Genomic DNA, 18796 nt, shown 5'->3' with positions numbered 1-18796 from the left:
GGAATGGGAAAATTATCACTAAACACAGACCATAATACTGTTGTCTCCAATGTCCAAACTGTTACAAAATGTCCAATAAAGAGGAATGGGAAAATTATCACTAAATATAGACCATAACACTGTTGTCTCCGATGTCCAAACTGTTATAAAATGTCCAATAAAGAGGAATGGGAAAATTATCACTAAATATAGACCATAACACTGTTGTCTCCAATGTCCAAACTGTTATAAAATGTCCAATAAAGAGGAATGGGAAAACTATCACTAAACACAGACCATAACACTGTTGTCTCCGATGTCCAAACTGTTATAAAATGTCCAATAATGAGGAATGGGAAAACTGTCACTAAACATAGACCATAATACTGGTGTCCTTAATGTCCAAATTGCTATAAAATGTCCAATAACGAGTTGGATTACATTTATGAAAGAGTTAGCAAGAAGATAAATAATCATGCTAATGATCTATGCAATTAGCACATTTTTATGCATCCATGGTTGAGAAATTTTGGTAAGCACACCTCATGCCACATTTGCAGTTGCAAAATTTGGACTTGTAGATAGGCCATTGGCTCTAATGTCAACTGTCAGTGGAGTGATATCCAAGTCTCAAATCAAGATAATGAGCTGCTGGAAATAACAATAATTTGTGGCAAAGTCATGTAGGTTTGGATTTTCAATTATCAGTCCCATATTATCCCAAAAATTCTGAATCTTAACTAAGTCATGCTTAAGATAGCTTAGTGCTAATGTACCTGCTAAAGTGGCACCCTCTGGAACTTCTATGAAATGTCGTCTAACCTGACCTGGTTTAAAGCTCTGACCAGTATATTTCCTCTCATACTGCACACCATCTGATATTCTGAAAGGAAAACAAAATCAGCGTAAAAGATCAATGGTGTGCACAACATTATGTCTTATCTTTGACTTGAAAAATACAAAATTAAAAGTGCTTACACCACAGCTGATGCTGCCTATAGCATCTTCCCTGCTGTCAGTTCATACATAAAGTTTAATAGAAGACTTAAAATTTTGTGAATGTCTGCTCAGCAGCTATATACTGAATGAATGGACAGTTGGAAAGACTGTATCCTAAATACACAAAACTGCATACATGTTTTGTTCGGAGTCAGCAGAAAAATGAATTTGATATGACATAGAGATACATCAAGGCTGTCGGGTCAAGAAGTACTCATAAGCTGTATCAAACAAGTTCTTTCCCCCAACTCAGGACAAAACACGAACGTGGTTTTGTATTTATTAAATGCCCCCTTTTTCATGGTTTCTAAATATTTTTAGCTTAAGTGTATGAATGAAATTCAGAAAGAAATGCTATTTATACATGTCCATTCATGTGTAAAAAAAATCATCTATGTGTGGACATAAAGAAGGCACATAACTAGTTCAAATCTGGGTGTGTGATAAAGAACAGCTGTATCTGATGCCAGATCAAGCAAATAAGATTAAAAAAATGGACATGTAATAATATTCCTAAAGCAGCAGGATCATAATTAACATTTTAATTATAATTCATTCAGCTCACTATCTTCAATTATATCCACATCTCCAACTCTGTGAATTTTCACATGAACATCTCAAAATGTGGACACAAGTACCCAATTTGTTTTGTGCACTCATTTGATACTTGCTGACAAAGAGTGGTCTGTGTACATGTAATCCAAATTGGTCCTGGAGTTCTGGAAGTGTCAATATTTTTACACAGGACTGAGCTGTTATAAGTGCTGTCACATGCCACAGGTAAGCAAACATTGTCTGTATCATCTACAGTTCAGTAAACTAATTTCAATTTCTAATTTATAATGTTTACAATACAATTTGTCTAATGAGCAGATGATATTTGTTTACCTGTGGCATGTGAAAACTGATAACAATTCAGTCACAAAGTAAGGTCAAGGAAATTACGATGGAACAAAAGTTGTTGTGCAAAACCCATTATTCTGGAGTCATATTGACCATGACCTTTTACCTTTTAACACCAAAATCAATAGGAATCTTCCATACCATAAGTACAACCCTACCAGAAATCTTGGTTGAGGTACATGGTTTCAAACTATTGTTATCATGAAATAAAACATATTTCTTCTTTCTATCACAGAGACTTTGACCTTTGATGCTTCTACCTCAAAAAATGAACAGGCATTTTCCAACCCAAAGCCTAAGTTATCCACAAACTTTGGTGGAGGTACATGGCTGTGAACTGAAATTTAGCTAAATGGTCGAGTACTAAATTTCTTTGCAGAAACTATTTTTCAAAGTGACCTTGACCATACACCATCTGACCCTCAAATTAATAGGCATCTACCTTACTCCAACTGCAAGATATCCACAAAGTATATTCCAATTCTTTGATGTAGAACTAATTTCGACATCATAAAGTGGATGCCTGGGTAATCTGATTAAAAAGAAAGCAAATTTTAAAAGTAAATTATGTTTCTCTGGGAATACTTACCCAATAACAATACATTAGGAATATTAGCCTGCTACCTTGTGAATCCAGCCCTACTGGATCTTTCTGGGTAGATCTATTGCTAGGCTGAGCAGATCGATGACCCAGGACTTGTCCCACCTGTGAGGGATGATCAGAATCATCTTGAAATTCTGACCATGTAACTTCTGATTTATTTTTGGTATGAGGATTGTGGGAGGGTAGGCAAGGGCCCAAAAATCTTCCAAATGATTGACAGCACAGCCACAGCCCAGGCTTCTGGGTCTGGAACAGGGGAGATGAAGGTTGGCAACTTGTGGTTCCACCTTGTCGCAAAAATATTGATCATCGGTTGTCCCCTGAAGGAACAGATCCAGGTTGAAAGACCATTCTTTATGAAGGACCTGGCTGTATATGGCGTCAACCAGGGCACTGAGCCTGTTAGGGATGTGTCCAACATGCACACTGATATGGAGATTGCACAGAAACTTTCCACTCTAGGACACACAGGTTGGGTGATTTGGTGCCCCCATTTGAGGAGGTAAGTCGCTACTACCGAATTGTTGGACATGATGAGGAACGTTTTGCCTGAGAGTCGATCTTCCCAGAAGTGAAAGGCTTAGATGACAGCCTTCATTTCTAGGATGTTGATGTACAGAGACCACTTCCCTGGTTCCCACGTGCTGCCTACGTTGGTGAAGTCTGGCAACAGGTGGGCACCCCAACTGTATGCACTGGTGTCAGTGCAAACTGTTATTTCCGCTTGGGGCTTCTCCAGTGAGATTCCCTGGACAGCCAACCTTGGGTGGACTAGGAAGCAAGAAGGATCAAATCTCTCACATGATCTGGATGGGTTGATTGAGGGGACCTGAGAAAGGGTGCCACTGAATCAGCAGTGACATCTATAAGGGGTGCAAATAAAGGTGCCCAAGCAGGATAAGGTCCACTGCTCCACTGAATGAACCAAGGAGATGCAGGAACTCTCTAGCTGAAATCCAATGTTTGTCACAAACAGACTCGATAAGTTCTATTATTTTGTTAACGTGGACACGAGGGAGGCATACAAGATTTCGGTCAGTGAAAATCTGCATATCCAGATGGACAAAGTTCTGTGATGGATGAAGATCAGACTTTTCCCAGTTCACCAAAAAACATAAATGAGCTAGAAGAAAAAGATCATTCCTGCCTTGAAGCAGAGCAGAACTTACCATATGTTTCTGAAAAATGTCATCCAGGTACACTGCTGTTGCTGTTAAGGATGTCAAATGGAACAGAGACAACACAATCCATTTGCCGAGTGAAAGCCCAGGGGCTGATGTTGAGACCAAAGGGAAGAACTGTTGTCTCAGCAAGCAAAGCAAAGATACTTGCATGAAACAAGTTGAATGGGGATGTGAAAGTATGTTCAGTCAGGTCGAGATTGCATACTTGCTTCGACAGATGGAGAGGCAGACTGACCTTGCTGTCTCCATCTTGAACTTTGGAGGAATGATAGATCAACTGAAGTGACTCAAATTGATAACAGGCCTGAACTTGCCATTTGTTTTTCAAATCAGGAACAGCCTTGAGTAAAACACCAGGAATTGTGGTTTTTGCACAATCTCCACCACCTGCTAGAAGAGGAGTGACCAAATCTCCTATTGAAGGAATCGCTCTCATAACATGAAAAATATTCAATGAGCATATGTACAAAATGATTTATTTATCCCTCTGGACTTTTAAAATCAATTACTGCTTCAAGTTTTCGTATATAACACTTTGAGTTTTAAAAAACAACAGACTCTCATACTGTATTTAAAAACACTTTGTACCAGCTGAGACTATAAATGTTTTGCACACCAGTAGAGCACTAAGTGCTGGATTATTACAGAGCCTGGATCTAAATTCAGTTTTACTTTTGTTAACAATGCTGAACAATCTCTCACAGTTAGCATTAGAATGGTAAAGAACCAATATTCCTTTCATAACCTGACAAAGAAGAGGAAATTTATATCTTCCAGTTACTGGGTCTTTTAGCTGGCAAATAAGATGAAATAATCAACTCTGTCCCCATGAAGTATATTGTCAGGTAGAGTGCCAACTTGATACTTCAGGAGTTCTCCTTCTAATTTATCTGCAGCCTTTCCTGCAGCATGGTGCATTATATGACAGACACAACCTGATATGTACAATGATGGAGACATTTTTCAAAATATAGTATGCAACTCCTTTATGAATTCCAGTCATCACTGATGCAGCATCAGCTGAAAACCCCATACAGTTCTGAAAACTTATATTTATTCAAAGCATTATCAAGCAAGTAAAAAATTGTTTTCTTCAGTAAAATCTACTGTTAATTCTGGTAATGAAAGAAGAGTACTCTGACTTTGCCCTTTTCTCTTACAGAGACTGGGTACAACTTTTTGTCATCATAATCACTACTCCTCGTCTGTTGCAATACTAACCGTCCCAATTTTCATGGCTTCTGCAATTTTAAATGAAGTATCTTCTGCTAAACACCTAACAGTACTAGATGATTTTGTTCTTGCACATGCATATTTTCTGCAACTTTGGAATCAGGAAGCATCCGTTTTGAACAAAGGACAAATGTAGTCTTCTACTGCTAGGGGTAGTCCATGTTCTTTTAAGAACTCGGTATATGATGCCTCTGCATTTATAAAATTCGTGTCCACAATTTAGTTCTGATGTAAATAAAGAAGTTACCTTATTACTGGAGATGGGGCCCTGAATGGCCTAGTGGTCTAAAGTGCTCTCTGTTACAGATCACTGCTATCTCACCTCTGTCTGCATGGGTTCGAGTCTTGGATTTAGCCAATGTGGGTATGTGAGAAAGCCTGCCAGTAACTTCTTGTGAATCGGTGGTTCTTTCCGGCGTTTTCCCGGGTTCTTCCTCCACCATTAATACTGGCCGCCATGTATAGCCTATCATGTGCTGAAAAATGGCGTTAAACCCTACAACAACAACAATTACTAGAGTTAGTAAAACGAGTTAATTCAAGGTTTCTTTGTTCTACCACCGTGACCAATATTAAAATCCTTTCCACACAGCCTGCTAGGGGCCTGAAGCTGCCCTAGAATGGAACGCTGTAATATGTAGTTCATGTATTCATCTCTTAATCAATTTTTCATCTTTTCTAATTCACCTGTGAAATTATTTAAAGCTTTTTTGCTCTAACACACGCATCGAGTAAAATAAATCCAACTTGAATTTTAGTGCCAGATACCTACAGACTGGTTCTGTACCAGTTATCAATTTGAACCAAGAACCAAGAATCTGCAAGCAAAGATTACAAGTTAGAAAACCAGTCTCTTCTCTCCTCACTAAGCCATACAGCTGCTATAGATAGAAACTGAGGTCAAAAGTTTGAACATAGAACCAGCCTATTTCTAGGAAATAGGCAACTGCTATAAATGGAACACAATACTGTTAGGAAAGTGCATGTAAGTCTACGGACAAGCATACTCTTATGTCGTAGTTACATAGAAGCCATCTTTTCTAGAATATGGTCTGTGGGATAATTGGGATGTTAATAAAAATGAGAAAACAAATTATTAAAATTTTTTGGAGGGGGATATACCGAAAACGCATAATCCGAATACAATTAAGCATAAGGTGTAATTTAGTGAAAAAAAGCATAATGATTATGCCAAAAGCGTAATGGTTGACATGCATGCCTATGCTGGGTGGATTGTTGCCTCCTGGAATCAGGTTGGGACCAGTACTAGGGTACATCATGCTGCGAGAGACCTCTGTTTCTCGGCTGCTAAGCATCCCTTCACATGGGCAGCGACTGAGGGGTCCAAATATCTGTGTATGTTTCGGGGAAGCAACAACTTGATGGGTAGCTCTTGATCTGCCTGCCTCCAAATATCTTCAATTCATCCTCCAAACAGCAATGACCCAAATGGGGTTGTTCGTAAAGCATGTGTATGGTGCGGTTTAAGTGGTGCCAACCGCAGACATGCATCCTGAAGGATAAGACCAAGATTCTCCGAAGCCTTCAAGGCAATTGCCAAAGTATGGTGAGCTGCTTAATTAAGGACATGAGTGATCCTATGCATTGCCTCCCAAGCATGGCTATTGTTGGATTGTTCAATGAGTCAAAGAATTGCCCCTGAGGCCAAGTCTAACGTGGAAGATATCACCACTATGTTCCGAACCAGCTTCGACATGGCAATGAACACATTCTTCTCTACTTTGTAACACAATGGACCTGAAGTAAACAGCTGCCATATTCTTGTCAAATGCCAGAAGGTCTGTACTGAAGTCATTTGAGTGCATCTGATACCAGTGCAAGGTGAAATCTGGCCTTCCAAAAAGAATGCCTTTGAGCTGCAGTGGTTGCTAATTCTACCCAAAAGCCCATCCTTAACCTCATTAATCTTTGCCTATTGTGAAAAAAGTCAGAAAGACAGCGTCTCTATTCTCCTCCCCGACCTTCACTCATCCCTCTACTTTTTGTTTTCTTGTGAGTTGGAAGAGGGTGGGGGGCTCTTTTAAGTAGCCCACACAAGATAAATCTCCTCAATGGCAGCTTGAAAGCTGAATTTGGTCTGCTCCATAGTCAGGTCAGCATAAGACGGGTTTGTTCGTGACTCATCACCCTCACTGTGCACTAAGTCCTCATCCAGCTTGGCTCCTAGCTTGGCACAAGACATAACGGGTAGCACTGACGACTCCACTAGGTCATATCCATCCAAGACACAAGCTCTCCCTTGAGGATAAGCCATAAGTAATCTAATACCTGGCATTGCCGGCAAAGCCAGCACTGCTGGCTCTGTTGGTATTGCCGGCATCACAAGTACTGCCAACCTTTTGAGTACTTCAAGCTGGTTAAGTGGTGTGAGGTCAACCTGGGGACTTGCTGCATAAATGTCAGTCCTGCCAGCATATGTGCTGTTCACTCCAAAGCGATGGCTGAATGGGCAGATTTCTCACTGAAATAATGATAAGTTGCAGGTTGCCCAGCTAGACGGACGGATCTGTCACTAAGATCCCCAAAGATGCTGTGTGATTGGACCATTCAGGCAAAGAGGTCTCCATGCTGGGAAGGCTGGATCACCAGTATTGGCTGGGTGACTGGTAATGTCGGGGAAAAACAAAAATGAGAAAATTAATGCAGAAATAGTAATGTGTTCAAATTACTAAGTCTCTAGAAGACACTGACTTAATGGACAGATACTAAAGGTGTCATAACATTATTTAAGGCCCTAATGAACATAATATTAATAAACTATGAGACTATCAAAACCTGCGTGGAGAACAAACAATATGATCATAAATGTCAAGCGAATTGTAATGTGTGAAATTAATACTATGCTAAAAGACACTGTCTAAATGGACCAATAATTGAAAATGTCATGACGATATTCTAAGGCCCTGATGGACATGATATTAGATTAGTCATGAGACATTCAAAACTGCTTGAAAATTAATAATATGATCATAATATCAGGCAATATGAAATTATAGTCATTAAAGCATTTCTACAGTTTAAGTGGTGCCGACCACAGGCATGCATCTTGATGGTGTGAGCGAAAACAGTCCAATTCAAACTCAACATAGAATGACCTTGTGAATATCAATGATAGCATGATGGGATGGGGTCTTACAGACTAAGTCCCAATAAGCAACAAAATCAGTCAGATATTTGGCCGAAATTGTAGACGAATATATACAACCTGTACAAGATGAATAAATCCACTGAATAAGTATAAAACGCTTGATGGATGGGCCTCTAGGTAAGAAGAGAAAGGTTGGATTGTCAGAGGCTATAGCACTGTGTGTACACTGCACAATAGCAAAGCTAAAAACTGGCAACACCTGGTGGTGTTGTTGTTGTTGTTGTAGGGTTTAATGCCATTTTTCAGCACAAGATAGGCTATACATGGCAGCCAGTATAAATGGTGGAGGAAGAACCTGGGAAACCCCTGGAAAGAACCACCGACCCACAAGAAGCTACTGGCAAGATTTCTCACATAACCATATTAGCCAAATCCGAGACTCGAACTCACGCAGAAAGAGGTGAGATGGCAGTGATCCATAAGGGTGAGCGCTTTAGACCACTCGGCCACTCTGAGCCCTCCTGGTGGTGTCAAGGTGAGGTAATGGGCAAGAGTTACTGCCCTATGTATATCTAAAAATAGGATAAGATGATTTTTGTCTTTTAGGAGGGCTGGATTCACAAGGTAGCAGGCTAATATTCCTAACATAATGTGATTGGAGAGTGTATTCAAAGGAGAAAACAAAATTCTAAATTTCATCTACATGTGACTAATCCAAAATGAAAGTACCTTCCTTGGCACCCAAGTATGTTTTACTGGAACAGTCCTGAAACATTATTTCACTCTTGAAACCAATGTAGATGGCACTCAGGATACAAGGAAAACTAACAAATGGACTGATGGATGGAATACATATGCCAAAGTGTGGGTATGCATTTTAGCTTACAACACTCCCTCCCTATACAGCCTTTCATTATAATACAGTTACTGATATACGGCAAATATATGGTCATATATCAATTTCATTAATTGTACTTCATTATAAGGCAGTCTCACTATAAGGTAATATACTCTATGACTCCAACAGACAGCATTATAATGAGGGCTGTTTCAGTAAAATATACTTGGGACCAAGGAAAGGCATTTTTAGTTTGGAGTAGTCACCCCTAGATGCAATTAAGAATTTTGTATTGTTTTCATACAAATTCTTTAGAGGAATCAGAGTACACTTGCATATCTTTCTTAAAAAGTGCCTTCCCTGGGTACCATGTATTTTTAAATGGAACATTCCTGAGAGAGCACTGTATAATGTACTTCATGCAAAGCAATTTTACTATAAGGCAGTATACATCATGGCTCCCATGAACAGCACTGTAATCATGTACTGCATTATAAGGCAGTCACATTATAAGGGAGTATACTTCCATGGACAGCATTATAATAAGGGAGCACTGTACCATGTACTTCATTATAAGGCAGTTACATTATGAGGGAGTATACTTCCATGGGCAGCACTATAATAAGGGAGCACTGTACCATGTACTTCATTATAAGGCAGTTACATTATGAGGGAGTATACTTCCATGGGCAGCATCATAATAAGGGAGCACTGTACCATGTACTTCATTATAAGGCAGTTACATTATGAGGGAGTATACTTCCATGGACAGCATTATAATATGGGAGCACTGTTCCATGTACTGCATTATAAGACAGTCACATTATAAGGGAGAATACTTCCATGGACAGCATTATAATAAGGGAGCACTGTACCATGTACTTCATTATAAGGTGGTCTCACTATAAGGTTTTATAATCTACAGCTTTTATGGTCAGTGTTATTTTGTGGGAGTACTACACTTACTTGGAAGGCACTATCACGGTTACTGGAATGCGGAATATGGGACCTTTCTTCACAGCACTGACATCATATGCACATATCTGAATATTGCAAAATAATAAATATGTACAAATTTAACTTTCTACATTCTTATAAATACAAAAAATAACATTAAAAAAGCATTTTAGCTTCATATATTCTAATTTCTGTTACTCTGTAAAGTATGTTGGCAAGGATAAAGTTAAGCTCATAACATCAACACTTGACTGAAAGATATGCTGATCAATCAATAATCATAAAGCTATTTTGGGGATGGTTGACCTTTGTGTGACCTCTCTTATTATCCAATAAAAACCTCAATACTGCAAGGTTCACCAAGATGAAGCTAATGAGTGCTATCATAGCAATAACGAAAACTACAAGCCCTGGATGAGTAGGTTTTTAAACTGACCATAAACTTTGAATGGAAAGGATCATCATCATCTTTATTTCCCTCTGCAGAAGAATACACAGTAGGATAAATAAGTACTCTAAATCACTTAATTATAACATTAAAATTTTTATTCATAAAACAAATAAAACCCTTACCTAAAATAAGATTAATAAAAACTAACACTTGCATATACAAATAGTGTTAGATGTAACCAGACTATGCAGCCTGGCCTAACGTGTAGAAATTCCATAATAATCCATAAAATCGACATCAATAACTTCATGCACAAAAAATATGTACAGATATATAAAGTATGACTATCAAAACACTGTCTGTGCTATAAATAGAATATCAGACTCATAATGCTTATAAAATATCAATCAATAGGTTTTCTATGATATGCAGAAGTTGAAAGTTATAAAACATCTATCTGTTGAACATAGCTGCACATTGTGTCACAAAGTATACTGCATACTGGACAGTAACCTGCAGTTTTCTTTGTCAATTATACCCACTGGTAACCTTTAACCTAGATGATATTGCAGGAGCAGCTTATCTTCTGCGATAAATGATGTAAAATGTAGGCTCAGTGAACAGTTATCAGTCAGAGTATCACAGAAGAAACTCAATATATAAGGACATGCAACATGAAACTTGACATATAAGGACATGCAACAGAAAAATGATGCGTGAAGCCAACGTAACATTTCCATAGAGAATACACATATTATGCTGTGTGTGAGGAACAGCAGCCCATAGTCTAGATATATAAGCAAATACCTTACAATCTTGTCTTAGTTTTGCCAACTGCCAGTCTAAGACAGGTCACAAGGATTCCTGTATCAAAGACAATCTGTCAAAATCTGATTTGTTTGACATTCAAACTCTCCTGAGGCTATTTTCAAAACAAGCAATTTTCAACCTTACAATATCTTTCCAGTTTTGTTTATCTGGAATTTCAAATGCTGCAAATAACTAGTTCAATAGAAAGCAAATCAAACTTCTTTAACATATCACAGATTAGAAATTAATCTGAAGCTTGATTTGCATCCACTTAAAACAAAGTGAAATAATTCAATGTTATACGTTTTGTATATATATCATTATGCATCAAACATAATACAATCCTACCCACTTATATCGACATCACTTATGTCGACAAGCCCCCTATTTCGACAAAAAAGCGAAGTCCCAGTCCCTTGGTCTACTATTACTACCAAAATTGTCATGCTTATGTCGACGTCGAGATATAAAAGAAACATACATGTCGACAGAAGCCGTTGGTCCCAGCTTGAACAAATCCTGTTTTCTAATCATTTATGTCAACAAGCTGCCAGTTCCGACCCATACTTTGTTCAACAATTAGTTGATCTTGCCAACAGGCTTCAATTTTCCCGCCTAATCATTTATATCGGCAAGCGGCCATCTCCGACCTGTACTTTATTCAACAATTAGTTGATCTTGCCACCAGGATTTAATGTCGCGGTCAGGGAAAAAAAAAACAGGCTTTTGTTTGGTCCTGTAAAGTTGGCCTCTTGCGGCAACTTAAATAAAAGCAATGAAATCTGATCGATTCTTGCATTTTCCAAAGTGATCGGTGATTAAAACAAGTTTATTGTGCTGTGACAGTTTCCTTTTTAACTTTATTTAGCATGTGTCAACGAATACAATATTATACCTTCATTAATCATATCAGCCGCATATCTCTTGTTCGCTTTTATGTACTTTTCATGATGACTTCTGTAACTAAATACATGTACTGTTTAAACCAACTTGTTGACATGCTTTCATTTCCCTGTGAATAGCCCCATCCCCTTGGTAGCCTCAATAAGATGGGAACAGACTGACCAAAATCTAGGACAATTTAAGTACATGTACTTGAAGTATGTAAATAACAATTATGCACCCATGTGCTGATACTAAAATTGAATATTGACTTTGAATATTGTAGTGAATGTTTTTCATATCAGGATGTGACCGATGCAATATTTTATTGTGGATTTTATTACATAAAGGAAACCAAAATGTAATTTGTCAATATACAAGTGTATTTCACACTGGTTTTGTCTTCATGTACTCAAAATTTCCACTGTTTGTTTTCTCAAAGTGTAAGTGCTACTCACTGATGACAGGTCACCCCTTACTGATGAATTTAACTTGTATTTTTCTTTTTCAGACCTGCCCCCCCCCCCACTTATCTTGACATCCACCTATGTTAACAATATTTCCTCGGGCCCGAGGATGTTGACATAAACAGGTAGGACTGTACATGCAAAAACAATACCTTTCTCAATCAGTTTCAAACTGCACTGATGTTCAACCTAGCATTCCAAGAGCAATGTCTGAATTAGTATGTGTTAAGAAGCCATGAAAAATACTTCTGAGATTATCTAATGAAGAGAAGTCACTTTGTGAAATCTTACATCATAATTCACTACCATAAAACACTGAAGGAAATATTACTGTTTTCACCACATTTCCAGCAACCAAAGGGTCTAAACCATTCAGTTTAATGTCAATACCAAAAAGACCCTTAAAAGAAATTTTCCCTTTTTTTGCATGCTTTGGCTATTGTCATGTAAATTAAGCTTTGAGATAATCCGACGTCCCAGATGTGTTGCAGAATCAGCAACCAGCAAAAATAATGACCCAAGTTACAATTTCATATTGACATAATTCTTGTATTGTCAATCAAAGATAACAACATATGACTGTGTGACACTAGGCTTAAATTTCCACATGATGCCATTATCAGCTTTTCCAGATTTTAAGGATAAGTAGCCACAAGTGAAATATTGTCAGCTAGGGTTCATCTTTCTTCCAAATTAACTATTCTCGTAGTGGAGCAGAAGTCATTTATAAATACTGAGTACATCAAGGTTGACAAAACACCTCCTTGTCTCACTCCTTGGCCATTTTCACACATTACTGGCTATGTCATGCATAAGAAGTGTGGTAGCTATATGCATAAGAAGTGATTTAATATGTTGTGTGCCTATTTCAGATGAAATGAAGATTATAATCTTGAAAACATATTACAATATAAACAAGATAATAATGCTCTAGATTGGTGTAAAATGAAGTTTTCAACTCATACCTCAGTATAATGTGACCCCTCTGGAAGACCCTTTGGATCCACTATAACAGAAATAGACCTGGATGTGTTCATCAACTCAAGGTGATCTGGGTGCTTGACCCAGGTCTCATCACTGATTAACCGGAACTGCATTTTGAAGGAAATTTTGTCAGCTTTGTCTGAAACAGTTACATGTCTATATAAATATATGTAATATTTAATGTCCTGTTCCTTTACAAAATTATTCTGTAGAGGGTCAGAACCAGTTACCACAAGGAAACAGTTATCATATGAATGATTGTTCAGAATTCTTTCATTTCTCCACTGCTAGTTGAAAATATATTGCATAGAGTAAAGAATAAATAACAGTCATGCAGCAGTTGCATGTAACCCATCCCATAAATAAGGAGGCAACAGGTAAAGAACAGAAGATAGTTTAATAAATTTTTCTAAGAAGGAATATATAGCTAGTAGAAAAGAAAGACAGAAATTAAAAAAAACCAACAAATTCTGGAAGTAAAAGTACTAAAAATAAAACATGCTGACTCATAATCTTTTTTATGTAATTTTTAATATTTTATGTGCATGTACCCTCCCCTATGACAGACTGTCATTAACATGTAACCCATCCTTTGATATACTGTCATGTGTATGTACCTTCCTCTTTGACTGTCATGTGTATGTACCATCTCTTTTGACTGTCAAGTGTATGTACCATCCCGTTTGGTTGTCACGTGTATGCACTTTCCCCTCTGACTGTCCTGTGTATGTACCTTCCACTTTGATTGTACCCTGCCCTCTGACTGTCAAGTGTATGTACAGTGTATGTACAGTAAAACCTCAATTATCTGTCACACTATTAACTGTCAGTCTCTGTTAACCATAAGCGCACTGTACATCAGATATTAAAAACAGGTACATGTACATATGTAGATATTATCACTTTTTGATGACCCGGTCTACTGTGTAATACTTTTAATATACATATTTTATTATCCATCTATTCTCATACCCATCATGGTCTCGGTCCTGCACCATGACAGATAACCAAATTTCTACTGTACCCTCCATTTTGACTGAATGTCAAGCAATGTAATAATATGTTCAATAAACAAAAAGAATTTGTGCTTAGTAAATTATATTTCTCCAAAAATACATACCTGATTACATTAACGTTAGGAAATCACTCTCTGCTACCTATAAATCCAGCTCTCCATGAAAGATGAACATTTCTCCATCTATATGCAATAAACACACACACACACACACACACACACACACAGAGGTAAGTAACTCTTAAAGATTAACTCCCTTTGTTCCTACTAGGTCGCCAGGTTGCATTATTAGTACAACTGGAACTGCATGTAATTTTGATCAACACATAGTGCATGCAGCTCAAACATCCTGCCATGCTGAAGCTAATGTTACAGGGAGGCAAGTCTTGTATGATAACTATTTAAGCAAGGTGGAAGACAAGGGCTAGAACTTAGACAAGTTATGCCACATCAACACCCAGGAAAGGTTCCATCTAGGGAACAAGGTAAAGCAAGCATGGTCTGGATATGTCAAAAATTGTACAAGAAGTCAGAAAATTCCTCACTGTGGCCAAATACTGACTCTTATATGATGTTTAAAGGTGTGTGAAATCATGGTATCCATTGATTGTGAGGAGCTAGCTTATTGTCCTCAAACAGAAAAAACAAGGAAGCTGATCAATTGGGGAATGGAGGCTGAGACCTATATACATTATTTTGTGTTGCTGTCTCCTGATATTGCCAGATATAATCTTTTGACATTAACTAAATGGTTACCTGATGGCTCAATTTATTACCTGGGTTATTATCAATGGGCAGGAACCCTAGTACATGGATACCTGTAGGCAGGAGTAGTGGTGTGATGTCATTAACATGGCACCAGTTGGTGACAATTTACCACTTCCCTTCATATGCCTTCAAAATGGAGGGCTGTCTAGTTGTCATGATGTGCAACTAACACACGACAGTAATTAACATGACAGTATTATGGTGTGCAATTAACATGACACAGTATTATGGTATGCAATTAACATGACACAGTATTATGGTATGCAATTAACATGACAGTTATATGGTGTGAAATTAGCATGACACAATATTATGACGTTAAGTTAACACAATACAGGATTATGGTGTGCAATTAACATGACACAGCATTATGGTGTGAAATTAACACAAGACAGTATTATGGTGTGCAAGCAACACAAGAAAGTATTATGGTGTGCAATTAACATGACACAGTATTATGGTGTACAATTAACATGACACAGTATTATGGTGTGCAATTAACATGACACAGTATTATGGTGTGTAATTAACATGACACAGTATCATGGTGTGCAATTAACATGACACAGTATTATGGTGTGCAATTAACATGACACAGTATTATGGTATGTAATTAACATCACACAGTATTATGGTGTGCAATTAACATGACACAGTATTATGGTGTGTAATTAACATGACACATTATTATGGTGTGCAATTAACATGACACAGTATCATTGTGTGCAATTAATACAAGACAGTATTATGGTGTGCAATTAACATGACACAGTATTATGATGTGAAATTAACATAAGACAGCATTATCGTGTGCAATTAACATGACACAGTATTATGGTGTGAAATTGACACCAGACAGTATTATGGTGTGCAAGCAACACAAAAAAGTATTATGGTGTGCAATTAACATGACACAGTATTATGGTGCGCAATTAATGCAAGACAGTATTATGGTGTGCAATTAACACAAGACAATGTTATGGAATGCAATTAACACAAGACAGTATTATGGTGTGCAATTAACATGACACAGTATTATGGTGTGCAATTAACACAAGTGTGTGTGTGATTTGGATTTTTAACATAGCTTTAACAATTTTTCAGTCATATTACTACAATGTTTGCAGTGTGGCAGTTTATAGTGGTGTCTGGGGCATCATGCCGCAGGCATGTAGCATGATGTCCCACCCAGTCACATTATCCTGACACCAGGCCGACCAGTCCTAACACTAACCTCTTAATGCTGAGCATCAAGTGAGACAGCTGTTAGTACCATTTTTTATAAGTCTTTGGTATGCAGACCTGCCAACCCTGATGAGTCGATCTCAGTAAGGCAGTTGATTTTTTTCCATAAGATTGACCAGTTTTCAGTAAGGTGTAACAAAATATCAATAACTGCTATTGTAAAGCTGGGAAACTTAATTAAAAGTTTGACACATCAACAATAAACATTATGTTCAACTGAAAAGTTTGTAAAGCACACACAGACTTTATTTACCACTAGTTACAGTTGCACAAACTCTAGTTCCAAATCCTATGCAGCCCAATGGCTTGTTGCTGTCTCTCAACTTGACATAATTCTTGGAAATTCTTTTCCACTTCACATGATGATGACAATCATATCTCCCACTATGAGACATACTCAAATTGGCACGCGATATCCAATAAACATAATTGTGTCTTTATTGACAAGAATCTGAATACTCCTTTTTATTCTTCTGTGTTGATTATTAACATTTTTCTTGAAGCTTATTTTCTCTTTTGTCTTAAACATGCATCGCTTTCTGGGCACCATTTAAAAAAATTCTATAATCAACGGTTTGATCAGGCAAATGCTTTGCATGAACAAATAGGTGCAGTTTAAAGTGCCTGGGGAGCTGCTGTTAAGTTAGTCCAGTTCCCTGACTAATTTCACTAATTCTAAGATGAAACCCAGATCCAAATAAAACATGGATGAACCAATTATCCGGAGTTTTCGGCAATGATCATTTTTCTGTAGTTTTTGCTAGTAAGCCATAAGTCCATATTTTGATGATAATTTTCATAAGACTTATGGCAAAATCGTAAGAGTTGGCAGGTCTGGGTATGACTCAGCCAGAGATTGAACCCACAACCTCCCGCATCCGAGGCGGATGCTCTAACCTCTTGGTCACCAGAGTGGTGCAATTAACGCAAGACAGTATTAAGGTATGCAATTAACTTAAGACAAGTATTATAATGTGCAATTAATAGAAGACAGTATTATGGTGTGCAGTTAACAAAGTTGCTGTATAATGTGTAATACTGGATGTTGATAGCTGCTTATCCTGGCAGTATTCTGGGTAAATGCTTTTGACATTTTAAAGTTAGTAATTTATATCATCTCTCTTTACTTGGATCTACTTGCGTATAAAAATCAACCAAATTAAAAAAGTATGAAATAGCTTATAATCAAGTTATTTCATTTTCATCATCTCCTTGTGTCCTTGGAAAGGCACAATAGCTTCCATTTCCTTAGCATGATATAGCCATTAATATGTCAAAAGTGCTGCTCTAGCCAGCAAAAACAAAACAATGGCTCATAATCTGTTTGAATCACTTACCTCTGAGTTATGCTTATTTTCAAGATCAACATATTTTAAACATTTTGATATTATCACTTTCTTTTGCTTGGAAATACTAATAGTAACTTTGGCTTCCAAATCTGTATGCACACAATTTGTAACAAATTGATAAGTACCCATTTTATCTTCAAAATGAATTGGCTCTATTGAGACTGATACTTCCGTTGGCCTCTCTAGCTGCCATGGCTCACGAATGTAGATTCCACGACCTCCGCCTGAGCAAGATATATCAAACTTTGTCTTCATCTCAGGTGATGAGCTGTTAGCAAGGAGGTACTCATATGCCTTTTCAACCTGAAATAACAGCACCTATATAACCAGACTACTTTGGTACATTTCAGTTTACATCAAAAGAAAAACAATCAATAACTTCATCAATTTTTTTAACCGTATATGCTTGCTTATATTTCAGGTCCAACTGAAAGCAACAAAGACACTGATCAGCCATCGCTTAAAGCACTGGGTCTATATCAACTTGTTTTTACTACTAATTATGTCTATTAAACGGGATAGACTCTAATCTACTAGCACATTATACAAAAGCAGATCTGGGTCTGTGTAGTTTACAGTTGGATTGACCTATACTATACTTTGCCGTCATCAAGACCTTGAGGCAGATGGTATGAATATGAATATACAAGGCACAGTCAATATGAATAACAGGCACACATTTTCATAAAAATTTCTTCATTGGTTCAAAGTTACACCTATACCTGGAAAGAGACCACTTACTAATATTTGTCCTTGTCATGCCTTTGATCTTGAGGCAGGGGGCATGGGAATGTTACGGGACAAACTGTCAAGTCATTATACATAATCGATGTTTTTTTTAACAGATATAAGGAAATAGTTCACGAGTGAAGTGAAAACATCGTATAGTCATGAGTCGTGAAGCAATGAGTTACAATACAAAATGTTTCCACTTCTTGAGTGAAATATTTTCTTATATCTACCAAAAAAACCCAGATTTTCTTGTTGCTACATATTTTTAAGGCAGAAAACTTTAATTGTTTCTCCATTCTGTGTAAATTTTATTAATAGCTGCATTACTACATTGATACAAAAAAGTT

At 37.4% G+C, this 18796-nt stretch overlaps 1 protein-coding gene across 1 annotated transcript in view; it reads right to left on the bottom strand.

Moving 5' to 3' along the window:
* The window catches only part of LOC149798978 (tripeptidyl-peptidase 2-like), a 136308-nt gene that overhangs the window by 59368 nt on the left and 58144 nt on the right, over positions 1-18796 (bottom strand). Inside the window, exons 13-16 of the mRNA XM_089957889.1 lie at positions 17843-18020; positions 13322-13479; positions 9816-9892; positions 756-862 (exon numbers count right to left, since the gene is read on the bottom strand). Of these exons, the coding sequence (XP_089814015.1) occupies positions 756-862; positions 9816-9892; positions 13322-13479; positions 17843-18020 (520 nt within the window). The remainder of the gene's footprint in view (positions 1-755; positions 863-9815; positions 9893-13321; positions 13480-17842; positions 18021-18796) is intronic.

The sequence above is a fragment of the Sinohyriopsis cumingii genome, chromosome 5 (assembly GCF_028554795.1).
Source record: "Sinohyriopsis cumingii isolate HCF-2022 chromosome 5, ASM2855479v2, whole genome shotgun sequence".
Classification (NCBI taxonomy): domain Eukaryota; kingdom Metazoa; phylum Mollusca; class Bivalvia; order Unionida; family Unionidae; genus Sinohyriopsis; species Sinohyriopsis cumingii.
The sequence above is the reverse complement of the archived record's forward strand: the minus strand, read 5'-3'. Positions and strand labels throughout refer to the sequence as shown.